This window comes from Meleagris gallopavo, chromosome Z (assembly GCF_905368555.1).
Source record: "Meleagris gallopavo chromosome Z, MGAL_WU_HG_1.1, whole genome shotgun sequence".
Lineage (NCBI taxonomy): Eukaryota > Metazoa > Chordata > Aves > Galliformes > Phasianidae > Meleagris > Meleagris gallopavo.
The window spans coordinates 39830994-39857437 of record NC_139435.1 but is presented as its reverse complement, the minus strand read 5'-3'; the positions used below and the strand labels follow the sequence as shown (position 1 = coordinate 39857437).

Sequence of the window (26444 nt, the reverse complement as noted above, 5' to 3'; positions counted from 1 at the left end):
CACATATTGGTTGTTCCAAAAGTAATACTTCCTATTTATTTATATGCTAAGTACAAGAGATCCAAACAGCACAAGAACACAGTTTCATACAACAAACAAAAAACACTAATTTTCAGCATATACACTACCATTAGCTATGCATTTTCACCACTGATGAACAGGAGCCTGCATGCCGTGCAAGCAAAAATCTGCACCAGTGAAAGTGACCCACTGTCACCACTGCCAAAACATATCACCCTCCGTTACCTCATCCACCTGCTCACACCCATTGTTTGATGCCCATAAGCGTTCAGCTACAATCAATGGATGGGTACAATTTTTTTCTGAATTGAGGAATTCAGTGACACTCCTTTGCTTTATGTGCACTTCCGTGTCAGAGGCCATTCTGTCAGACTGTTCCTCTGCTGCCATCTGTCACATGGTAACAACATGGAATGGAATGGAACACTGGTGGGAAGATTCAACCTCTATTGATGTACCACCAGCACCAGCTATAGTTAATGCATATATGTAGCAAAACTTATTTTTGATTAAAATATTCAAAGGAGTAGCAAAATCATAAAACTAGTGGGATAGCTGACCTTGGTTTTCTGAAGCTAATGCATCAGTCTGGTTCCATGGCAGTGGTTGCAAATCTTACTACCAGTTTTATTTAGCTTTTTTGGCAACAATCTGGATGAGGAGATCAAGTGCAGCCTCAGTAAAATTGTGGACAACACCAAGTTAGGTGGGATTGTTGATCTTTTTGAGTGCAGTAAGGTGCTGCAGAAGGATCTGGATAGGCTGGATTGATGGGCTAACTCAAACTGCACAGTATTCAACAAGGCTAAGTACTGGCTGCTGCACTTGGGTCATAAAATCACTGTGCAGTGGGGTCCTTCACTGTGGAAAAGTGGCTGGAAAGCTGCCTGACAGTGAAGGACTCTGGGGTGTTAGTTGAGAGCTGGCTGAAGGTGAGCCAGCAGAGTGCACAGGTGGCCAAGAAAGGCATCCTGCCTTGTATCAGAAATAGCTTAGCCAGCAGGAATAGAGAAGTGACTTTCCCCTTTATATGGCACTAGTGAGATACCACACCTTCAGTTTTGGGGTCCTCGCTGTAAATAGGATATTGCTCCAGCATGTACAAAGAAGGTCAGAGTTGGTGAAAGGACTCAAAAACAAGAGTTGTGAGGAGCAGTTGTGGGCACAGGAGTTGTTTAGTCCAGAGAAAAGAAGGCTGTAGGGTGATTTCATCACTCTGTACAAGTCCCTAACAGGAGGTTGTAGCAAAAATAGTGTAAGTCACTTTTCTTAGGTGACAAGTGGTAAGAAGCAGAAACACACTCTCAAGTTTTGTCAAAGGTGGTTTAGATTGGATAAGAAGAGTTCCTCCATGGGGAGAATGGACAGGCATTGGTCCTGGGAAATGGTGAAGTCTCCATTCCTGGAGGTATTTAAGAGACAAGTGAAAGTGGCACTTGGGGACATCGTTTAGTGATGGAACTTTGTAGGTCAGGTTGATGGTCAGACTTGAAGATCTTGAAAATCCATTCCAACCCAAATTATTCAGGGCCATCAACCTCCCCATTTAATACTAGACCAGGTTGCCCAGGGCCCTATCCAATCTGGCCCTGAACACTTCCAGAGATGGGGCATCCACAGACTCTCTGGGCAGCCTGTTCTAGCACCTCATCACTCTCTCTGTAAAGAACTTCCCCCTGACATCCAACCTAAATCTTCCCTCCCTCAACTTAAAACCATTTCCCCTTGTTCTGGTGTTATCTGCCCTTTCAAAGAATTGACTCCCCTCCTGTCTGTAGGCTCCCTTTAGGTACTGAAGGGCTGCAATGAGGTCACCCTGCAGCCTTCTTTTCTCCAGGCTGAGCAAGTCTGTCTTCATAGGGGATGTGCTCCAGTCCCCTGATCATCTTCGTGGTTTTCCTCTGGACCCTCTCCTTCAGCTCTCTGTCTTTATTGCACTGGGGGCCTCAGACCTGGACACAGTACTCTAGATGGGGCCTCACAAGAGCAAAGTAGAGAGGTACGATCACCTCCTTGTCCCTGCTGGTCACCCCTCTTCTGATGGGGCCCAGGATACCATTTAGGGTTTTCCGAACTTCAAGAGCACACTGCTGGCTCACGTTAAGTTTTTCATCCATCAGGGCCCCCAGGTCCTTCTCTGCAGGGCTGCTCTCAAGGTCTGCTCCTTCCAGTCTGTTTATATGCCTGGGATTCCTCCAGCCCAAGTGCAGAACTTTGCACTTTGATGTGTTGAACCTCATTAGATTCACCCAGGCCCACCTTTCAAGCTTCCTGAGGTCCCTCTGAATGGCATCCTTCCTTACAGTGTGTCAACAAAAAAAGTTACTGTCGGGGAATCAATTTCTTTAATAAACTCATTCCCTCATTCCCATTACAGAGTTTTAGTTATGAACTATGTATTAATGGCAGAAATAATCCCATGCAGAGAGTTTGCAGAAATCCTCTGACATGTGGAAATATTAATTGCATCACTTTCGAGAAGCAAGTCTTGCAGTAAGTGAAGTTTTACCCAATCTATCTGAAAACAAACAGAAAGAAAAGTCACAACTCGTGTCCTTAGGGGCTTAAAGGTGAGCTTAACAGATTTTAGCTATATGGGGGTGCGGACCCTTTACCCTGGGAATGCGAATTTTAGTCAGAGTGATTTGAAGATCCCTGGTCAAACTGAGTTTGACCAACAGACAATAGTACGTTAGTTCTGCTCTTCAGGCTCAGAATGTTCATTAAGTGGGTTATTCCACCTTCGCTTCACTTCATCAAATTGCACGTTTCATGGGGTTTTGCTATTTTCTAGTTTTTACTGAATGAATGAACGCCAAAGACGACGGCAAACCATGTGGCACGTGGCTGTGGGAGCAGGAGGTCGCGGGCGGTGGGTGGGTTTGTTTCAGGAGCAGGATGCCGTGGTGACAGCGCAGCGCCGTGTGCGGTTTAAATCTCCCCTACTGGGACAGCTGCGACTCCGCTCTTATGGCGATGCTCTCTGACAGAAAACATCTCTCCGAGAAAGCTATCCAGTGGACAAGGATTTGGACTGCTGCTTCACGTCAGCTGGCGCAGGTAAGTCGCTCCGTGGCTTACGGAGACCAGAGTGGACTCGAGCCCCGTACCAGACTTTCTGCCGTAAGCATTACTTCAGCCCCAGCGCCGAGGCCTCTCTCACCGCCGCCGCACGAGAGGCGGGCAGCGGGCACACGTGCGGCAGGAGCACGCCTGCGCCCCACATCACCCGGGCCGAGCCCAGCGGCCGGCCCCGCTCCCCCTCGACCTCTGCCGTTGCGCCGGCGGGCGGCAGCTGTGCGCCCGCGGTTATTTTGACCCAGGCAGGATCCCGTAAAGGGCGCCCGGCCGCCTCGAGGCCTGGCCCGGCCCGGCCGTAACGCCGCCGCGCGTGACGCAGCCCTGCAGTTCCGGGCCAACCAGCGGCCACGGCCGATAAACAAACGCGCGGCCCGCGCTGCAGCGCCCCGCCCCGCCCCTCAGCGCCGCGCTCCGCCCCCTGGCCGCGCGAGTCCGGCTGCCGTTCCCCGTCCCCCGGGCCGTTATAGCCGCCCGCCGAGGGGCTGTGGCCGCTCTGTTGCTTTCTCGCAGCGTCGCCGCGACCGGAGTGAGTGTCCTGCGGGTCGCGTCCGTTCGCCGCCTCTGCGGCTGTCGGCTGCCTGCCCCCTGCCCTGCTTTCCTCCTGCTTTGCCCGCGACGGTGCCGGCCGGAGATGGGGCTGCCCTGTCCTGCTCTGCCCGCGGCGGGCCGGTGGCCGCGGAAGGAGGGCTGGGGCCGGCGCTCGGGCTCTTTCGGAGCGGGCTTCAGCGGGTCCCGGCGGTGGAGCGGCGGCCGTTCCGTCCGTCCCGGGGCGCGTTGGGCTGCGGCGGGCGGCAGCTCGGGGGTCCGGTCCGTGCGCCTGTGGTGGGCGGCCCGGGCCGGGTTTACAGCCCCGCAGCCGGCCGTGCCGCCCCGTGCGGCTCCGCGGCGCTCCGTGCCGACTGCCCCGTCCTTGACGGAGCGCTGCCAGCAGCCGCCGTCCCTTCGCGCCGCGCGGTGTGCGCTGGCTGCGTGCGGCATCCGGGGTGCGGGGCGAGGGTCTATCAGAATGCGGTAACTCGTCCTCCGTTAACTTCTTCGGGGACGGGCGAGCAAAAGTGGCGGAGAGCAAGCCTCGCCAGCGTGCTGTAAGGAAGTTGAAGTCAGACTTGCCTGGTCGCTCCTGTACTTTCACTCTCAGCTTAAAGAATGATTTATAAAAATGTCCTCCCTCTCTCAAAATCGCCTACTTTCTGAGAATTGCGGTGGTAAATTCACCCATAACCCGTTTGCCTTTTAAATGCTGTGCATTGGTGGCCACTGTGCGTGCCGGTGCTGCAGTTTTCACATGGGTTTTGGAAGCAGGGCGTGTGGCACTGAGCTTACTGGAGAAGCTCACTGACAAGTGGATGGCTTGAGTTGGCTTCAGTAACTTTATGGATTTAGAACACTTTGATGTATCTGCACAGCTTTTGGCCAGTTGGTATAAAAGACAAAAGTAACTGAAGAAAGGAAAGCAGGTGATCTGGCTGGGTGGGTCAGAACTCCCTGTAAGCACACTGGTAGAGATAGAGCTTGTTGCAATAAATGTATCGATGGCCAAAGAGCAATAGGTCAGGTGCAGAAAGAGCAACACTTGGTCTGAGCTGGCAGAGAATGAGCTTATGCCTTTACACGAATGAGTACTGTTTATTTTAGTGATGTCTCAGGTTTGCAGGCAAATTCTGAGGTTGATCGATATTTAAGGTGTTTATTAAACCTGTATAGTAATTACAGATGATCACAAATACTATATTAGTATACTATAGTATACTAGTATACTATATTAGTAGTATATTAGTATACTACAGTAGTAGAAGAAGCAGGAAGATTGTAGAAAGATGCTGTTTTTTAAGTTTCTGAAAATATGTCTTTATTAGGTGAAAGAGGGTTAAAAGGAAATTGTGTGTTTTTGAGCTCTTCAGCATGTTTTCCTTGGTATAGTTGAGCACCACATCTAAAATTGTTGTAATTCCCTAGAGGCTTGAAAGTGTGCTACTGAAATCGGCCTGGAGTTTCCTAGATGGTGGTGTACTGCTCAATCCTTAGCAGTGGGCAAACCCTCACCAGTTATATGTGCATTCATGTGCAAAGCTGCACACAGACTAGTAAGTTGCTGGTGTTCAAACTGAGTTAGTGAGCATCTTAGCATGTGTGCTGTAGCTCACTGTAGTCTTTAAAACTACAATATTTCATAATCTGCCTGCTGTGCTTTATAAGTTAACGTGAGTCACCAATACAGAAAGGATTCCAAGTTACTGGAACTTTGGATACAGTAATAATAATCTGTTCATGCAGACTGATGTGATTTGTAGAAGAGTATAGCCAATAAATAAAACACTAACAAATTAATGATTGATAGTAATAACATATGCTTCTATGTTGCCTTAAAATTATGTGGTGTATATATATAGTGCTTATCTTCAGTTTGTGATGCATAAAACTGCACAATAGGCACAGTCCCAAACAGCTCCTGAAGTTTGGAACACTGCACAGACTCAGTCTGCTAGTGATATGCAAAGCAGAAGGTTTTGAAGTGGACTTAGTAATTGGTGTTGCCTGTCTATCTGTGCCATAATGATGTTGCAACTTGGAAATCCATCACTCAATGATCTCTTAATAGCACAGGAGTAATAGCACTATGAGACACCTGGAGTCTTCTCTGAAATCTGTGACAATACAATTGCTAGCAGAAAACACAAGTGGAAACAGTACCACATGCTTGAAAGCACATTTTGCTTCCTTTTCCTCCTCTTGCAGATTTTAATTGTAATCTGCATAGTAGGAAAAGGAAATATGTTGTTTTTAGATAAACAGACTTTGGGTGACAGACTGTTACTTCCCCAATTTTACTAGATTTCATCGCTCTTACTTAGAATCTCTGTAAAAAATCAAAATGATGTTTCTGTTCTTCTTTGCTTGGTCTGTGGAACTACAAAACTCTCTGTGGTATTGAACACTTTCTTTTTGCAATCCAAAAGCTTCTTCAAGCAATGTCTCAAGCTCAAGTATGCAGTGCTTTTTATTTATTTTGATTGTCTATAGTAATGAAGAATACTTACAGTTCCATACTGGGGTTGGGGAAAAACTGGAAGGGGTACAGGCAGACGTGTTGGTGGGCTAGCGAGTGCCTGTCATTAGCTGAAAGCTTTTTAGTTGTCCATCCACTGGTTTTCTGAGGCAAGGGCAGAGGGAACCGAAGTTTGAAAGTCAAATGCTGTACTTAAAACAAATTATCTATCAGATCTGCAGATGTGATATTAAAATCTGAAGCCTGGCATGTGGCAGGCTGGAGTGAATCACTGTATCTATCTTTAAGTGTTGCAGAAGTGGGGTAATTAGATCCTGCTGTAATATGAATAGTTGTATTGAAATGTCCTACTAACTAAATCAGCAATGTTAATAGCTTTTCTAGTCTTAACTAAAAAAATAACCCGTGATCTCATGTGTTTGCTATTTCCTTTATAAACTCTTTTCTATCCATTTTTATTCTATATAAATAAATATAACTGAGGAATAAACATTTGTCATCTTGTCATTATCATTGTATTTCAGTGAATTGTAACAGTAGAATTCCTTGGGTAGTACTTATACTTGTCAGCTGGATTTTTACTGCATTCCAACTACATTAAGATAGCAAAGGTATACTTACTGTACTGTATTTGTAGATGAAGGAGTAGGGAGTTTGCAGTCATATTTCAGAATGGTGCAGATTTTCAGCTACATATGATGTTTTTTGATTGCATGGGTAAACAGATGTATCTGCCACCACTAGCTGCTGTGAACTTTAATAACGTGTTGTACCATTTAACACGTTTGAAATAAGACATATGCCACAATTAATAGAGAGGGACTGGAAGTTCTAGACTTTTGCTGAGAAGAGCACTGTACTTCACTAGCTTATTTTCTTGCATCAGATACAGTAGGGAGTCTGCAGTCTTCGATGTTATCTGGTTAGTGCCAAAAGCAACATTCAGTATTGTAAGTTTTTGTGTAGCATGACTGAGCACTTGTTTCTGATGCTTTTTTTTTTTTTTTTTTTCCTGTGAAGGTGCATTTGTAATCTCTTCTCTGAGCTTCAGGTTCCAATTTACTGCATGTTCAGCTAATAAGAGTACAGAGTCTCTCATTTCTAACTAATCTCCTAAGTTGAATTACTATACAGTTACTGAGAATTAAAATATATTTAAATGTCTGCACACTTGTACACATACAGATGCACGTGCCCCAGAATTTGTATTTACTGTGCTGTTTTTGTCATTTAAAACATGACAAGTTATTATACTTTAGGTGCTATTGACCTGTTTTTTTTGTATTTTTCTTTTTTTTCCGTAGATCTGTGGTTGTGGTCCGATCAAAGAATCTGAGCGTCAGCATCAAATCACAATTTGTTGCACGGTATGTTTTATTCTGAAAATATGTCAGGCTTCACTATCTTTTTTTCTTTTTGAAAGAAGTGCAGTATGATAATGTCTGATATGTATGTCATACAATTCTTTGTGTGTCAGAAATGCTGTTTGTAACTTCTGTAATCTTGAACAGAGCAGTATGAGCTTACACGTTGGTTCCTTCACTTTTGAAAAGTGAAATGTCATATTCCTTTTAAGTAATTCTTTTAAGTAATAGTTTTAGCTATGCTGTTATTGTTGCCTGTTGATATATCTGAGTATACTGGTGCTACAATAGAAGTCTGTACTTGAGAAAATCTGGAGTTAATTGATAGAAGCAGCCTGAGTCTTCTGTAGGTTCTCATGTGGGTTACTTCTGTACTATTAGTAAAGAATGTCTAGACCAACTAAGTAGACATTCAATTTGTCATACTATGAAGATTATTCTGAATAAAAGCAAAAAGTGCGTGTTTTACTAAATATCATAATACATCAACATATCTAGTGTTTGTTTTCTGTGTTGTCCTTGCAGATGAGTATGACCACTTTCAATAACTTTCAATACTCAACTAATTTTCTGAACTCTGCAAGAAAAAAATGCACTCTTACAAATTCTACACCAAATACTTAATTTTTGTACTAGATACGTGATTTGGGTTTTGGAATGATGTCATGAGGAAATGTATGTGTTGTGTATAGGTACGGGTGGCAACCGCACACATACGTGTTTTAGTTCTGCCTCTCCTCAGCACATCCTTTGTTTTACTGTAAAAACAGGTGAATTTAACATTTGAGGACATTATTGGCAAAAATGGTGGGCTAACCTTACTGCGAGGAATACTGTTTATTGAATTTCCAGTGACTTGCGAACAAAACTGAACTTGTAAAAGAAGAGAGAAGACGGCTTACCTCAAACAGGTGCCTGCACATGCAGAATACCAACTTTCTGAAATCAGTTTGTCAGGCTGCAGGGACAGAATTTGAAACTGTTTTGTAGCAGTACACTATTCTGTTCTGTTGTGTCATTTTCCTCCTAGAACATTAAGGCCAATTTATTTAGAGCTGACTACTTGTGCTTTTTTATTTTTTTCCCCCACTAAATGCAGTCCCTCAGGAACAAATGCATTAACTTAAAATATATGTTCTATAGTTTATTCTTTCTTTATAGAGTAGTTCTTCAGATATAAACTACTACAATGTAGTTGAAATACAAAGAAGTGGTGGGGTTATTTTTAATTCCAACTCTGTCTAGCGCTTTCTGACATACTTCTTTGGGTGACATAATCAGATTACCACTTGTTCTATCAACAATGTTTTCACTTTCTATCCTTTGCTACTTCGCTAGGAAACTTTTCAGTGAGAGAAGCAGCTGAGTAGAAGTTCAGACATAGCAATGGCATCTGTTGTGATGAATTCAGTTCCTACCACTGCATCTCGTTTTGCCTTACTGCAACTGGAAAGTGATACTGATTCAGAGTCTGGAAAAGGCAGAAGTTGCCAAGGTGCTGGTAAATCTCAAGCGTTAGAGGGTAGATCTTCTACAAATGAGAAAAAAAGAGAGAAAAGGAGAAGAAAGAAGGAACAGCAGCAGAGTGAAGCCAATGAGGTAAAAGGGTTGTAATTTCAGTAATGGATAGGATTATTATCTGATAAATAGCCTTTTTTTTTTTTTCTGCCCCTGAGAAGTCACTGTTTTTCTTTCTTTCTGTGAAAGGAATTCTACTGAATCAAATTGCATTTTTTTACTTTTTCAAAATACTTCTTTGTACAGGCTGGTGTGTACTTTGCCTGATTAAACAAAAATGTAGCTCAAACTATAGAGCAGAGTAAGGAAGTTCCTGTTAGTAAATTGATACTAGATTGTTTTTGTGCTGCATGTGTGTGAAATAGAGGGAACAGAATGTGTGTTAATGCCTATGCTTTTACCAGTGAATGTCACTGAATTCCAAAATTAGCAGGTTTTCACTATCAAACTTTTTAATTATGTAAAGTATTAAGATTGCACTGTTATTTCCATGTGGTGCAGTAATTAAAGGTAATTTTTATTATAGGTTCTTAAGTGGGACCAATTTTAGAGTGTTGAAAAACTTTAAAGATTGTCTACCTAACTATTTTTCCTACCAGAACCTCTAGTTCCTCCTTTGGTTCATACAAGGACTGTATACCACATGTTCATTGATATGGTATTTAATTTGGTTCAGGTGTGAGCTCACAGTAATATCTGAAGCAACATGAAAACTGAAGTATGTCATAGATCTGTTCAAAGTATTTTTACCTGGCAAGATATATTTATTTTATGTTATGTGACTGGTGTTTCTAATCTACAACTAAGAAAAATTCTGTATTATGGTATGTACTGTACTCGATTAAATAAAAATGTAGTCCAGGCTATAGAATAGAGTAAAACACATGTAAGTCTGTTGGCCTGGTCTGAATACCTTTATTAGTCTGTTAAAGCTCTTTCTTATTAACACTTCAGTTAATGTGAAATGAAATTTTGTTTTTCAGCTCAGAAACCTTGCTTTTAAAAAGATTCCTCAGAAATCCTCCCATGGAGGTTGTTTATCTCAGCATGAACAAAAACTGCACACTACAATGCAGAAAGACTCTCAAGAAGAAAATTGGCAAGAGTGGAGGCAAAGAGATGAACAGGTACAGCTTGCTATATTCAACTGTCTGTGGCTTCCCTGAAGTATGTTAATCAGTGAAATTGTCTGCTATGCAGATTTAGAACTCCCGAACAAAATGGCACATAAGTAACACTTTTTAAGAACAGATTTGTTTGCCCAGCTACCTTAGTTTAGTCAAGCTTGAATCATATGTTGGTTATTGTTACTTACTTTTGATTTCCTTATGTACTTTTTGTGAAGTTACACAGATTGTATCATAAGATTTGGTAAAAATCTGTGTCGAAGAACACAATTGTAAATTGCAATTTGAGCCTACATGCCATGTTTACCAGAGTGAGGAGGTATAGATTGAAATTCTTTATATTCAGAAGGCGTGAACTTAGTCAGTTTCTTTTGTCAAATAATACAATATTGATGAAGAGGTAAAATTTGAATGATATACTGTAATAAAGGTGATGTTCAACACCTGATAAGAAACCATGGCTCCCTGCTTCCATAGCGATACTGTGGAAAGGGATGCTGCATCTTCTACTCTGTGAAGCGTTCCTTTTGGAATATTTACCCATCAAATAATCATACTGCTGACACTTTCCTTTTCTAGATGTCTAGATGAAGTCAAAAGTTAGATTTGTCTGAACCACAAAGCTATTCTATACATATAATCCTCCATGCTAGTCTGTCATCTTCAGTGCTTTAGAGAGAATTGCTTTAAGAGCTTTGTGCATTGATGTCACTTTGAGGGATTTTACATGCACCCAGAAATTGGTATCAAATGTGCCTTGAGTATGTGAGAAAAGAAATGTGGTATCTGGACATTGTATAGGGAGAAGTGATAGCTGGCCTATAGCTGTCTGTATAGAGACAGTTGGTTTGTGCATATAGAAGCAAGATTGAATGTGCTTAGAAGGCCTTGGCGTTGATGACTGTCTTTGAAAAAGTCTATGCTGCAGCTCAGTAGTAGCCTTTGTTCTAAACACAGCCAGCTTCACTCAGTTCTGTCCTGAATTGAATGACTATTAGGTAAATTCATAAGATTATTTTTTTACTAGAGATTCCACTATATTAATATTTGTTTAATATCTGTAACAACATTGTGGTTGTACAAATGCTTCATAAAATTATCAGGATCTTGTGTGCTATATTATTACCTAAACACATTTAAGTGATAAATGCCAATCTCACCTTCACTGTGAGCCTACCATGTTTTTTCATGTCAAGTGTTTGTTTTTGGTTCTTCATTTTTCCATCCCTATTCTCTTCTTTGTTGTGCTCCTATGGATCTTTTCACAGTAATAGGAAATTACTAATTTTAGTAGATATCTACTGTGGTCAGATTGAATCTAGCAATTCCTGTAGGCAGAAGAAGTCCACAAATCTTGGAGAAATCAATTTATTTATTGTTAGTTAACAAACTTGTCATTGCTGATTCTGGTATTGAAAGAAAACGGGCAAGTTGTAAACAAGCAGAAACAGAATACCTCACCCTGGAAAAAAAAAATCCTCAAAAAGAAACCAGAAAAAATCTCACTCTGCTTCTATGAAATATCTCATCCCCACTTTTTGTTTTCCATTCACCTTGCTACATGCAGCACTCTGTCCCTTTGGTAAAGCTATGAGCAGTGCAGAAGATGGGAGACTAGGGTGTGGTGATTCCTTCACTGTAGCAGCCCTGTGAAAACCATACTTGTAGGCTCCCAGTCAAGCTGCTACTCCTTCCTCTTAGGCCTCTGAGGCTGGTTTACTTGGTTAGTTCTCACCACCCTTTTCTAAGCTGCTCTCACAGGGGTGCTAAACTCCAGCTGGTTCAGCGGCACCACCAACTTAGGCTGATAGGCTCAGCTGTGGCTGCTATGTCAGGCACAATCCAGCCCTTCACCTTCTCTTGCAGGTGCCACCTTACAAGTCCTTCCTTACCTCCTCCACTATCAAAATCTTCTCCACTGGGCCCAGTTCTGGTGTTACTAAGCTCGAACCACAAACTAGGCTCCGAGTTAGGAGTGACAGCGTCCTGAAGCCTATGTGAAGTCTTGTAACAATTTAGTTGGAGAGTACTTTGTTTTAACCGTCTCTTTTCTAAATATTATTTAAGTTTACTTTGGTAATAAAAACAACAACAAAGAAAGGTGTCTTCTATGTTTTTTTGTTTTCTCTTGCACAAGACTGATTATAGGAATTGTTGAAAAAGATTTCAGAGAATGCCTGTGCTTACACCATGTAATAAATCACTTTAAAGCATATGACCACTCATAAGCTCCTAAGGATTAAATAGCTACTGTACACCACTCAGTTCAGCTTGGTTGAAGTACAGTAAGCAAATTAAGTCATTTTTTCACTCTAACAGCTCTTATAGTTTATACTGGAGTGTGTGTAAAGGAGCTTAATTTAAAATACAAAGAACAACAAAAAAAAACCCTGCTGCTTAAAGTAGTTGTTATTAATAATTAATTAATTAATAGCACTTTGGCTATGGATGTGAAAAGGAGAAAGCTATGGTGAAGAGGCTCCATTTGGCAACACATCACAAGTGATCCCTTTAAACCAGACACGTCCAACCTACGGGCTGCATGCAGCCCAGTGCAGTTCTCGCTGCGGCCGCACCCCCTGCTGCTGTGTCATCATGGCAGCAGTTCTGCCCCACTGAGCGGCCTGCCCCTGAGACGTTGGGATGGCAATGTGCTTAATTTGCAAGCTGATTGTGTCAGTTTTCAAAGATTGCAGTTTGAAAAGATATTACATGCAGAAACATGCTACCAAATTTGACGCGTGTCAAGGAATGCTTTGTACAGACAAAGTACTGGAACTGAAAAAAGTCTGTCATCTCAATAAAATATTAAAACGTTAAAACTCAAATGGCCTCTGTTATAAAAGCTAGTTGCATGATAGCAAGTCTGATTGCAAAAAAAAAAAAAAACAAAAACCCAGAGCCTTCCTGATGGTGAGTCTGTTAAGCAATGTATAGAAAGCACGACAGATATAATGTGTACTGGTTTAAAAAAATAATAAAAAAAAAAAGGTGGATTTTCCTAAAAATCAGTTTGTCTCACCAGAATGCTCCCGGGTGAACTGAAAAAATAGCAAAATTTATTTAAAAAATTTTTGGAAAGTAAAACTGTTATCTTCAAATCTTATTATTTGTTAACAGATATGGCTTAACTTACCATTTTGGTTAGATTTATTGATAACAAATGTGAAGAAATGGCTTCTTTGCTACTATATGAAGATGCAGCTAAATCTCTTGATTCGTATGAAGCAGTAAAAAATTACATTAACACAATTTTCTTTAACCTTTATCAACATATCTGGTATAGCTACTACCAACCCCAGTGGTGGTTGGTTTAAAAAAAGAAAAAAAAAACACTTAAAAAATTAATAGAAGATGATGCAATCACAACCTGAAACTCAGGTTTGATGAAATATCATTGAATCACGCAAGAAAATTTATGTGCAAAAGTTTTAAGAATGGGTGTCATGTAAACTGTTGCCAAAGCTGTGAATTTCATAAACTTCAAGGGACTGAATCACCACCAATTCCAGAAATTCCTTAAGAGTATGGATAGGGACATCATGTACTTTTCTGAAAGAAGGTGGCTAAGTCAAGGTAGAATGCTGACAAAGACGTTATGATTAGTAAAGTGAAATTAAGTCCTATATGGCATCAAAAGGATAAATTGTGCCAGAATTTGAAGTGTAAAAATGCCTCTCCAATTTAGCAATTTTTGTGAATTTGATCTCTCATTTAAATGATTTAAATATGCACTGAAAATCTTATTTGTGCTATGTTTCAAACAACAAAAACAACAGAGGATGCTTACACAGAACAGAGATCTTTTTTTATGACGACACTTTTCATCCGTTCACATCTGATTTTCCTTTTAGACTAAATCCAGAAAAAAATTTAAAGAAATCTAATATAAATAAATCTTCAGGGTGGAAACTATATTCCATAGATATTTGTAAGGATACAGCCAGTAGTCCATCCATTATGCAGTTTTGCAGAGCAAGTTATTTTATTGTTGAGAATGCTGCGTATCGCATCAGTGAAGCTTTTTGTCAACTCTGCCAATATACGTATCAGAACAGAAGTTTTAATGCGGCCTTAGAGGCTTTTTGTTGTTAACAAGCTAGTCACAATGTTTTTTTTTTTCTTCAGCTGACATCTGAAATGTTTGAAGCTGATCTTGAAAAAGCATTGCTGCTAAGCAAACTGGAATATGAAGAGCACAAAAAGGTATTTGTAGGATTCATCCTGATTTAAAAACATTAAAAGTTTGAAGATTGAGTTTTAAAAGTAAAAGTAAATCACTCTTTAAAGTGCTGTACTCTTTTAAAGTGCTGTACAACTGGGACAGTGATAATTTGCTAAAAATATTAATGCAGATGTGGGGGGAGGTGGTGTGCAGATTCAAATGGATATCATTTAACAGCCTGTCTGATTTTAGTAGGAGATAAAGTCAACTGATAGAGCATCGCTGTGCACTAATAGCTCTTAACTCCTCCTAAATGAGTAAGCATATTTTGAGAATAAAATGAAGATACAGTGGACCTGTTTTTTTGCTTGTTTGTTTGTTTGTTTGTTTTTTAAAAAAGGAAGTGTGAACTTACACTGTATATTTAGCATTCTGCCTTCCTGCATTTCTGCAGGATATTCTCAATTTGATTTTTTGCTGTTTAGTGAATAGCAATGCTCTACTTCAGAAAGCAGAATGGATAATTAATTGTTCATATGCACCTTAGAGTCTTTGAACCAATATGAAGCCTGTAAATTGCTGTTCAGGCTAAAATTTCCTTTAGTATATCATCACCATATTATTCCTTCATAATGCTTCAGGGGAAAAAAAAAAAAAGTATTGAAGAAAATTACATCAGTGGGACTTTATTCTTCTAGGAATATGAAAATATTGAATGTACTCCACCTCAGTCAAAGTCTGTGAATAAGAAAGAAAAAAGAAAGAACCAGCAAGGAAAAGACAAACCTCTCACTGTGTCCCTGAAAGATTTTCAGTCAGAAAGTAATATAGGTATGCCTTATCGTACCGTGTGAGCTGTTCTACTTGGAATTTTGATAGTGTGTATATTAAAAGCAAAATGCCCTTCTGTCTTTGTTCATTAATATGGTGTTTGAACAAATTCTAACGAGTTGGAGCTAATATTTACAACTAAATCTAAAAGCTAAATGTTCATTATATAACAATGTGCAAGTTAAATTATCAGGAAAAAAAAAAAGAAGAGGTTACAGAGAACATAATTTCACGTATCCCTGGGGTGGGAGGTAGACTCACATAGTATCTTTATAAATCTATGTTACTGTTTTTGTTTTGTGTTTGTTCATTGTTTGTTTGATTTTTGTGGGCTGTACTGAGTTTAGTCTCCTCAGGCAACTGAGTTTTTCAGATTTGAGTAATAGCAAGTCACTATTTGCCTTTCTTCAATACTGTCTTTCATTAAAATGAGTAAATATTGAAAGTATTTGCTCATTTTTACATATTTAGAATTCTTTCATCTGTTTCTGTAGAGCAGAGGTTGTGGATTTTACTGAAGAAATAAAGGTAGAGTCTGGAAAAGGAAAAAAGTAATTTATTTTTTAAGGTTTCTTCCTAAGGATATTTTTATCTAAATAACAATATTTTCAGAGAACCTGAATATAGGAAAAAGACTGATAGCACAGCATTAATATCTTAATTCAAGAGAATGAAAGACGTTCAGATATACAGTGAGAAACATGCCTAAATAGACTTTAAGAATAATAACAACCAAATTGTAAGTTTGTGTAAGAAAGACATTGTCTTCCACTTTAACTGAAGCAAACGTATGAGGGATGCTGCTTTTGCTTTTAATAGTAAGGAAGAATAGGGATACCAATATAGAGATCAACCCCAAACATACTTTATAATCCTTGCTTCTAATCAAAGAATGTCAGGCATTGGAAGGGATCTCAAAAGATCATCTAGTCCAATCCCCTTGCTGGAGCAGGAACACCTAGATCAGATCAGACAGGAATGCATCCAGGTGGGCTTTGAGTGTCTCCAGAGAAGGAGACCCACAATCTCTCTGGGCAGCCTGTTCCAGTGCTCTGTCACCATTACTGTTAAAAAGTTTTTTCTTTTTCTTCAGTGGAACCTCCTATGTTCCAGCTTGTACCTGATGCACCTTGTCCTGTCATTGGATGTCACCAAGAAGAGCCTGCTCCATCCTCATGACATTCACCCTATATTTACTTACAAACAGTAATGAGGTTATCCCTCATTCTCCTCTTCTTCAAGCTAAAGGGACTGATCTCCCTCAGCCTTTTCTTGTAAGGGAGATGCTCCATTCCCTTAAATGCTTTTTTTCCCTTTTTAACATGGCTTTTAGAGGTGGGTTAACATAGAGGAGCTCCACTATTATTTTCAAAATAGCTTGTTTTAATAGCAAACAGTGTAAGATTTGAGAGACTTACTGTACTTTTTTCTTTCTGTTCTTTTCAGATAATGTTGCTAAAAAACATGAGGTAAGTCTGAATTTTTTATTAAACCAGTTAGATAATTCTTATGTTTAGGAGGTAATTACTCAGGCACTCTCTGTATTGCCAGACTACTACGTATTTCCAAACTGGCTTATTTGCATTTAGAAAAAATTTACAGATGCGTATTTAATACTTGGCAACATAGCATTGGCTTTCTTCAAGCTAGTGCTTATTTATTTAGTTTTTCCGAAAGTCTTAAACTTTGAAGCAACTTGAAAATGTAAAAGAATGTTCAAAAAATAAAGACTGTTGTAGGGAAAAAGAAAAGCAAATCAGGTAAGAAATTACTGTAATGCTGTTATGCTCTGGGCTCAGTGCACAAACATAAAAACACCTAGCAGGAAGAATAGCTGGCAGTGAGGTGAAACAAATCAGTGACAGCATAGTGCAAAAGTATAAAATTCTAATTTCATGTTTCTGTCAAATCTCATAATCAGTTAAATGTTGACTTTTAATTTCTAGGCTTTTCAGTTAGTATCATATTCTCTAGGTGGAAGTCAGAATATTCTCAGAATCTATGAGGTTTAAATAAATAAATCAGAATGTTGTCTTTTTTTTCCATAACTTAAGCTATTTTTAAAGCACGTTGTTTTTATCTTATTATTAATTTGTATAAAGGGAAATCTATTACAATACTTATTTTTAACAGGAACCGATCTCTTCTCAGACTCTGATGAATGATGGAGGATTTTTCCATAAGCTGGAAGACGATGTTCATAAAATACTTGAAAGAGAAAAAAGGAGATACCAGCTCACTGATTGCAATGAAATAGATAACTGCACATCTCATGAGCACAACCAGGCATGTAAAAGGGGAGTCACTCTCCAGTGAAGAAGTGTCTAAAATTAGAGGAGAGCACCTAAGTGGAAGAAAACACTAATCAAAAGCATGATAATCTTAAAATAAATAACAATTAAAAATAACAAAGACAAAAGCAACCAAATATTAAAAACCTGCAACACCGTTTTTGATACTTTTGTATATCGAAAGAGATATTTAAATCAAATGTGATCCAAATAGTTGCCCCACAGAACACATGCCAATATCTATTCCTGCATTTCTTATTTACCCTTCTGGCATTTGTGCACATATACTTATCTAATTTTCATAAATGATCCTAGTTTACAGTAAAAAGAAATAAATGGCCTTTCGCAGGAGTCAAATTCAAATTGCTCCATTATTAACAAATGATGCTTCCTTGTTTACAGGAGAGTGGTATGAAAGATGGAAAAACAGAACAACTAAAATTTGAGCTTGAAAAGAAAGATGCAGAAATTCAGCAACTTAAAAATATAATAACTCAATGGGAGGTATGTAGCTTCAAATAGTAAACCAAATCTAACTTCAGTCGCATCTTAATACATATTCTAAGTGTGTAATAATCTGTAGAGATAGTTTAGCTTGGTCTCAGATGATCTTTACAAAGCAAAATTATTCTTCCACTACCATGTGAAAGTAGTCTTTCTTGGTAAGTTAAGGACTTAAAAATAATTAGAAGAATCAAGACAAAGCATCTAGACAAACTTACTCTCTGGCAAATCTGCTACTAGTTGCTTCTTATATTGGTGCTTTGTTTATTGTAAAAAATAAAAAATAAAATAATAATAATAAAAAAAAATCCTTACTCGGAAGTTAGCTCTTCTTGGAGCAGAAAGTTGGATTTTCTTTGGTCTTTTCCAATTCATATTATTTATTTATTTATTTAATTTATATTTAACTAAGACTAAGCTTTCCTTGCATTTAAGAACTACATATAGGATTGGATTTTTTGTGTTTTTTTTTCATTTTTTTCTTTAGAGATTCAGTTCATTACCTGAAGTGCTGAAAGACAACATTGAAAGAGTGAATGTTTTGTCAAGTTTAAGAGGACTCCTTTAAAGCTGTAGTGTGACAAGAATGGAGTCCTGTATTCCTATTAAATACAAGTAAAACTGAAATCAGATTCAGTACATGCTAAAACACATAAGGAAAATAATAATTATATGGTATTGTCAGAATAGCTGGGGAAAATGACTAGTTGCTTCCATGTTTTCAGGTAACATTAGCATTGTCTGGGTAGTGTCTAGAGAAAAAAGGGCAAAACATCCATGTGTGACAGGTATTGTAACAAAATAAAGCAGTGCAGAATTACTTTCAAATTATTTTATTATGACTTGTATTCATTGCTTAGGGTAGACTGAGCAGGTTGATTCTGGAAGTATTCTGATACTTCAGAGGAGTTTTACTTGTAGTAATAAAGGCATGAATTCCATTAGGAGCTGGTTTCACCATGTACTAAAGTTGGACTCCCTGTGTGAAATTTTTTTGAGCTATAAAGTCATATAGATTTACAGTATTACCACTTTACTGTATTTGGCAGAATCAACACAATGCATAAGGATATTGGTGAGGTGATGCATGATTATACAGCTGTTTGATTTTTAAAAACTTATCCAGAGACTTTAATACTGTTTATGGCCATAAAAGGTCTTGCATAAGTGTATGTTTTTGAAACTTTAAATGCTGCATCTGTTAAAAAGCACTCTCATTATTGTTGTGGTTGTGTTACAGTGTTTTGGTACACTGGAATTGGAAGGTTCTGTTTAAAACGAATGTTCAAAAAGAACAAAAACAAAGAACGCACTAACTTTGGTGGAGCTGCACATAAGCAGCTTATGCACATGTGCATGGTTCCATTAAGTAAAAGGGTACTGCACTACCCATACTAATAGCTTTTTTCATGTTTGCAATTGATTGGAAGGTAAACAACTATCTGGGGGAAGTAAGATTGTTTTTTGTGATCCGATGTGATACAAAATGAGAAGTGGTAGATTCTTTATTGAAGAAAAAAAGGATATGTAACTTCTTAGTGAATGGCTTTGTGACAGAAAAAGTAAGTTTCCAATTAAGATATATGGCTACTACTGACAATGGTAATCAGTTAAGGAAAAGACTGCCTTATGAAAAACTGTAGTTAAAAAGACATAAATAAAAAAAAGGGGAGGAATTCCTGAGGTGGAAAGAGTTAATAAGGAAACTGTAACTAAGAACTATAAATTATAAAATTATCTGTAGAACAGTGAGATCTTATCCTATTAACCAACTAATATGACAAACCATTTATATTGTCCAGAAAGTTTTATAATTATGTGATATATGCATACTTTTCATTGGAGAAGCCTTAAAGCTTCTGATGCAATGGGCCTATATATAGGTTTAGCCAGATCTAAACTGTGGTTTCCAGTGACACAACTTTCTTATTTTAAATTTCATTAAAACTTGTGCTTGCCTTGATTTACTATTAACCCATTTTTGCTGTCATGTATTTATTACTTTGGCTGTGGCTTAATTAAAGCAGACAATGTCTGTTTTAATTCTCTGCAGCAGTCATAATTTTCAATTCTGAAACCTTTGAGTCATGGTTATTTAAAGAATACTTCTTTACAGTATACAGGTAATAATTTATTATCTTTCATACAGGTGAAATATAAAGAAGTAAAAGCAAGAAATGCACAGCTTCTGAAGATGCTGCAGGAAGGTGAAAGTAAGAGATTCATCAGGAAACTTGGGAGCTGTTTTGAAAACCTAGAAGGAACTTTCAAATCAGATTTTTAAAAATAAGTGGGCACAGTGACAGCTATAAGGAACTAGAAGGCTATTGATTTGCAGCAACTCCAGTGAAATAATGCGTTTGAACTACATATATCTACACATATCTACGCATATCTGATGTTATACCATCAAAAAATTGGTTGCATTCTGATACTTTTCTGTGAAATTTTAGCTGCTCAGTTTTGGTTTTAGTGACACTTTGAGTTAAACTGTGTATTGCTAATGACTTGATCTGTTCTGGACTGATCTTGCATCAAGTATCTCAGATAATGGTAAATGTTCAGTTCTTGTATCTATGCAAGCTGTGCTTTAAACTGTTGGACACGAGTGAGTCTTTTACCATATATTCAACAGGGACAGCTAAACCAGAGTATCGTATGTGAAACTCTGGTAGTTCTCTGTTGTAACTCTGTAGTTCCCTGTAATTCATTTTCTGTCAAAGAGTGAAAAAAAATATATAGACATACATATATACTTAGATCCATGTATGTAAATATTCTAGTAAATTTATACTTGTTATGCATAATTATCCTTTAATATCCCTGATCTTGCATGATGGTTTGGTTTGGTCTATGATACTAATTTTCTTACAAAGTTGTGTTTGCTTTTCAACTTCTTAATTTGGCTCTTGAATGTGGTTTATCTGAGTTAGCTCTTAACTCAGAAATCTAGTTAGTTTTTTTTTTTTTTTAATGTAAAGAGTGCTTATAAGCAAGCTAAACTGGTTGAAACATTAAGAAGATGATTGAGCAGTGCAAATTTTAGCTGGTCAGACTTTATTACTTCAGGTCAGTCTCTGAGTCAAGAAATGTCTTCATTATGTGATAGTAAAGAAGTGAAGTTCTGAATCTATGTATACGGAGTATTAATGTAGAATAAAAGAGAGCAATTTTCTGGTTTTACCAGATCTGATCTTGCATCGACTGAGGCTATTCTATATTCCATTGGGATGAACAGTCCAAAGCAAAATTGAGCCCTGAAAAAAGCTTGCTTTATTCATATTGAGAATTTTAATTTATCCACAGATACTTCATAGGTGCTAACTAGTTTAAACAGATCCATATTTAAGTAGATACTTAATACTAGAGTAAACTTATGTGGCTGTTACTGGGCTCATGTGAAGCTTACAATTCAAAATTTTCTTATGGACTTCTTTCACAGTGAATGTCTCTAAAAATCCTTGCTGCTTACAGGGTTAAGTATGGGTAAGTAGTGCAAGATTGGGGTTTAATCTTCAAAACTTACTGAGCTGCTACTAATGGCACTGGCAATTAATAATTACTTTTGATGTCACAGTGCTGTTACAGATGAAGACCTGCAAATACAGAAAAATTCTCATGCTGTTTCTTTCTCTCTGTAGTGAAAGATAAAGCAGAAATACTCCTACAGGTGGATGAATTGCAAATTATAAAAAATGAATTGACCTTACAGGTAAGCAAGGATTTTTTTTGCACTTAAAAAATACTGGTTAAGGCAGTCATAGGAGGAAACTGAAACCAAAACTTTAACCAGAAGGTGTTACATTCATTAGCCCAGCCCAGTATGTGTCAGAGAACTTGTAAATCTCTGCTATTACTACTTACTTAGTTGTTTTCTTCTGTTAAGACAGCAGACTTTGTGTTCAACAGCAATTTCGGAATATCATCCCTTTATAACTAGAGATAGGAAGTTTCAGAACTAGAGAGAGGTGTTTCAGAAGATGTTTTTCTCCTGATGGTTGTTTTTGTGGATTTTTTTCATTGCTGCCATTGATTTTGGTTCCTTTCTCCCTTCCTTCTTTCCTCCCTTCCCTCCTTCCTGTTTGCTATTTCTAGTCTCTAGTTTGAAAAACGCTGGTCTGTGAACAAAAGTGAGCTACAGATAACTTGCAGACGTGACTGTTGGCAAGCGATTCATCATAGTGAAGAGCACTTGAGATTTTTATGCTTTAGTTTTGGTTTGCAGCTACTGTTGCCAACATAAACTTATTATTATATAACACAGCACTGATTTTTAAACATGATGTATTAATCTTATCTCTACTGTGTCATATGCATTAGTTAAGTGTTCTGTGGAAGAAATTAAAGCGAAGTCCAAAAGTCAGAAGAGTTTCTGACTTTATGGTTTCATAGAACATAAGGTAAACCAGTAAATGTTGTAATTGTTGTGTGGGAAATAATGGTTGTTAAAGAATATTTTACTTGTATTTTAGTTGATGTGCAATCACACAGGTTTACTTGCTTTTCCCCTCCAATCCAGCATGTATTACTTATGACTTAATGACTTAATTACACTGATGTAAAATTGTAAAGTATGCTTTATAAATTAGTATTCTATACATTTTTAGGTAACTACACTTCATGCTGCATTAGAGCAAGAAAGGTCCAAAGTGAAGCTGCTGCAGGCAGAATTAACAAAATACCAGGTATTGTTTTTTACATACAGTTAACTATGTTAATAACTGATTTTTTTTATTTAAAATATAATTAGTTCAAGCTGTAGTAGGGGACTGGGGTGGGGAGAGGGACGTAGTATCAAAACAAAGAAAGTTTTGGCAAGTAGAATTCTGTTTTGTACTTTGAAACTTGAAGTATGCTGGTAAATAGCAAAAGCAAGATGTTCTTTTCCTATTCTGTGTCTCTGTACACTAACTATAGACTTTACAAATATGGCTTTTTTGCCACATTTTTTCCTCATTTGTGTATTACAGTTCTGTCTCTATACAAATGTTTGTAGGAAATTCATATCAAGTTATGTTCATTGTCTTGACTGAACATTCAACTTCATAACTAATGCAAATGACGTTTAGTGAATTTATGTTAACTGCTATATAAATAGTATGATGCTTAACATTCTGGCTTTTTTTGAAAACTGCAAACATTTGATCCCAGGAGATCGAGGATGTGTATTTGTCTCTGGCTTGGCACATCTTAGTATTTTTCTTTTGGCTGTGACCTTTTGTGTAGGTTACAGGGACAGCCTGCATTTATTATATGATAGAAGCTCTTCAGATAGTCCTGTAGCCTCAGTAGCTTGTCTTCTCCAATTACACAAATAGTCTAGCATTATGTTGGTTTGTAGGTATCCTGCCTTTTTCTGTTGACTTTTCCTCCACCTGTCACTTTAACATAAGTGAGCAAGTTGCTTCTTCCAACTGTCCTGCAGCAGTGCCAAAAGTAGGTAGTTCAGCCCCTTATAGACAAGCTTTATGGTGAAGCTGAGTGCACATTCTGCTAATTGAAAATAATACTGTAAATAAAGTAAATCTGTTACTGTCAAATTTATTCATATCACTGTTCTTACAACAATTGTATTTTGCCAGCATTTAGCACTTACTTGTAACCAGATCATTTTCAGTAAAAATTTATTTTTTGATTATTTATAATAAGCAGGGTTAACAGAGTAACAGCAGAGACTTTACTAAAAAATGTGGTCTTCATTATGTGCTTTGTTATTACTCCAGAATCATCTTCCTGCCACTCTTTATCTCTGCTCACCCTTATTATATGATTTAATCTTTCCACATCTTCCCGTATTTCTTTCTTTATCTATCATAATATTTTTTTCCATTATTTTTCTTTTTTCCCCCCGTTTTTCTTGTTAATTTGCTTTTTTTAAGAAAATAGTTTTATCTGCTATGCAGGGATTGTTTCTGCTTTTATTATTCTCCACTGCAATCTCTGTATGGAGACCACGATGACACTTTTTATTTTTGTGATATTGTCTTCTGATGACACTATGCCCACTTTCTTAATTGAAAATTGTTCTGAATCAGGAGGACACATTTCAAAAAAATAATAAACCAAAAATGTCTGTGTTAAAAATTAGAAAAAATAGTAATAAATAAGAAATAAATAAGTGTATTTTTTTATCACCAGATGTTAAAGGCCTGTGTGCCTACTGCCAGAGTTTGGAAAAAAGACGTGCTACCAAAGGTATAGAAAGCATAAGTTGTGGTTCACTTGCACAAATTTGACATACACAGCTCTATAGGACCAGACAGGATGCCTGCAAAGGAGCCGAAGAAGCCAGCTGATGTTAGTTCTACTCCAGTCTGTCATTTTCGGTCATTTGGAGAGCATCTTTTATATGGGCAGACAATAGTAAGACAAGGGGGAGCACTTTAAAAGAGGGGAGATTTAGATTAGATGTAAGGTGGAAATACTTTTCTCAGAGGGTAGTAAGGCTCTTGCACTAGCTGCCCAGAGAAGACGTGAATGCCCCCATCTCTGGAGTCATTCAAAGGCAGGCTGGATGGTTTCTTAGCCCCACAGCAGGTGGGCTTGAACTAGGTCCCTTTCACCTAACCTGTCAATTATCTATCATTTAAGTAACTCGACTGTTTTCATTTATTTCTCTAGTGTTCAGATGGGTTCATGTCTCCTAATATTTTTATCATTTAACAAAACTACCTTTTTTGCCTTACTAACTGATGCTACTTCAGTATAAAAAATAACTGCAGATAGAATGCGTCACATCTACTTATTAATTAAATGCTTGTTTTTATTCTCTTACAGAGTGGAAAAAGAGGGAAAAAGCACTCAGAATCTGACCAATACAGGTGATCTCCTTTGCCACCAGATTCAATGCAGAAAAAAAAAAGTAAATCTTTCTTCAGGGTTTTGCAGAAATTTATATATTTGTTGTACAACTGCTCAACTATGCAGTTTTTGAAGAAAAAAATAATAAATACTAGTTTAATTAACATTCTCAAAATTTGATTTGTTGCGCTTTCTGCTAAAGAAAAGTGAGAAAACTAGTATTCTGGCAAAGCTCAAACTTTAATTGTAATGCCATTAGTTTTTCATCACTCAATAAAACTTACTCTTGCATTCTTGAATTCTTGCTTCTGTATAATTTTTCGAATTAAATAGCTTCACTTAAGCTTCACTTAATCAGAATTTAAGCAAAGGTGAGGTGATAAAGGTACAAGAAAGAGAAAAAGGCTCTTGTTCTTTGAACATGCTTATATTGCATAGGTTCTATACTACTGTTATGATAGGTGTTTTAAAAAAAATTACATCTGGAAGTTTCTCGTGCTGAAATTAGGAATTAATTTCAGGGGAAAAAACAAGGTCTTAATTAGGGGAAACTGAGGTGTCTTAGCGCAGAAGAAAAGAGAAGCTCTCTACAACAGGTTTAGGAGACCAAGAGCATGGAGGAAAGACAGAAGGTGAAGTACAGGGAATGTACACAGCAGACCTGGAGAAGCAAAATTTCTGGGATCAATATGACTAAGTGTAACTTAAAAAAAAATTACAGACTAGAAAATATTGTTGTGAATCAAAACAACAAAAATATATAGGGATAGGGCTTAGGTATAATTAGAAAATTCTTGTTAACTATTCAGGATAATAAAATAGATTATTTTTTTTACTAAATGTTGAGTGTGTACTTATTGGCAGTCACAGTTGGGGTTCTATTTCTATCTAATGCTCCTTTCATAAAGATCTTTAATGTTTTCCATAGAGTAAAGAGAAATCCCAGTGAATGTGAAACACAAGCATTTTATTTGTTTGAATTGCTGATGAGCTAACAAGATGTTGCCCTCTGATTCAGATATAACAATGTATTATGCTTATGTTTTCCTGTATTAAAGGCAATATGTCCACATAGTGGTCAATAGAAGATCATTGTTGTCTACTCAGCAACAATTTATTATGCAGCTTTTGTTTTGTTTTGTTTTTCAACTTAATCCCTTAACTGCATCTAAACAAACAGCTCTAACCTTTGTTCTGGCTAATACATGGATAATTGTTTTTTTTTTTAAAGATCCTTCAAAAACAGAGTTCTATACTCTTTTACTTCTCCTATTTTAAAACCTGGTTATCAAAAATGTATTACATTTTGGTTTTAATATTCAGGGATAAAAGGAATGTAAAGTCCAGTTTTAGTAAAACATTGGAGATCTTGCATGTAAATTGTACAGCAGCTAAACCACCTGAGTGAGACTTTGTCTAAACTCAAAATTGCATTGCTGACTTCAGAGAGAACATTAAATTAAGACCATCTAATGATATTCTGGATTTATTTCAACTTCACTTGAATTGGTATTTTCACTTTGATTCAAAATAGTATCTAGTCATTGTGAACTCTTTTTCTGTTTTTTTTTTTTTTTTTTTTAAAGCCAATTTAGATGAATCCTGCAATTGGAGCAGAAATTAATGAAGAAAAACTGCACAAGTGTTTACAAAAAAGTGGGAAAACAAGCATAGATAGAAGAAACTGGTAAAGAAAAAGAGCAAGAGAAAAGAAATGAAAGGATACTGTTTAAG

At 37.7% G+C, this 26444-nt stretch overlaps 1 protein-coding gene across 7 annotated transcripts; it reads left to right on the top strand.

Moving 5' to 3' along the window:
* Positions 1–3494: 3494 nt before the first annotated feature.
* Positions 3495–25009, top strand: GKAP1 (G kinase anchoring protein 1). Of its 7 annotated transcripts, none has more exons than XM_085213778.1 (15): positions 3495–3628; positions 7439–7476; positions 8244–8384; positions 8812–9072; positions 9975–10118; positions 14247–14324; positions 14982–15114; positions 16561–16583; positions 17248–17400; positions 17808–17909; positions 20059–20122; positions 21551–21621; positions 22517–22594; positions 24048–24104; positions 24687–25009. In XM_085213778.1, exons 4-15 carry the CDS (start codon positions 8860–8862, stop codon positions 24732–24734), a joined length of 1164 nt encoding a protein of 387 aa, XP_085069904.1. In that variant the 5' UTR covers positions 3495–3628; positions 7439–7476; positions 8244–8384; positions 8812–8859; the 3' UTR covers positions 24735–25009. The 7 variants fall into 7 exon arrangements, with proteins under 7 accessions (XP_085069904.1, XP_085069905.1, XP_085069903.1 ...); XM_085213777.1 differs by having other exon boundaries at positions 3498–3628; positions 7414–7476; XM_085213779.1 differs by lacking the exon at positions 8244–8384.
* The last annotated feature ends 1435 nt before the right edge of the window (positions 25010–26444 follow it).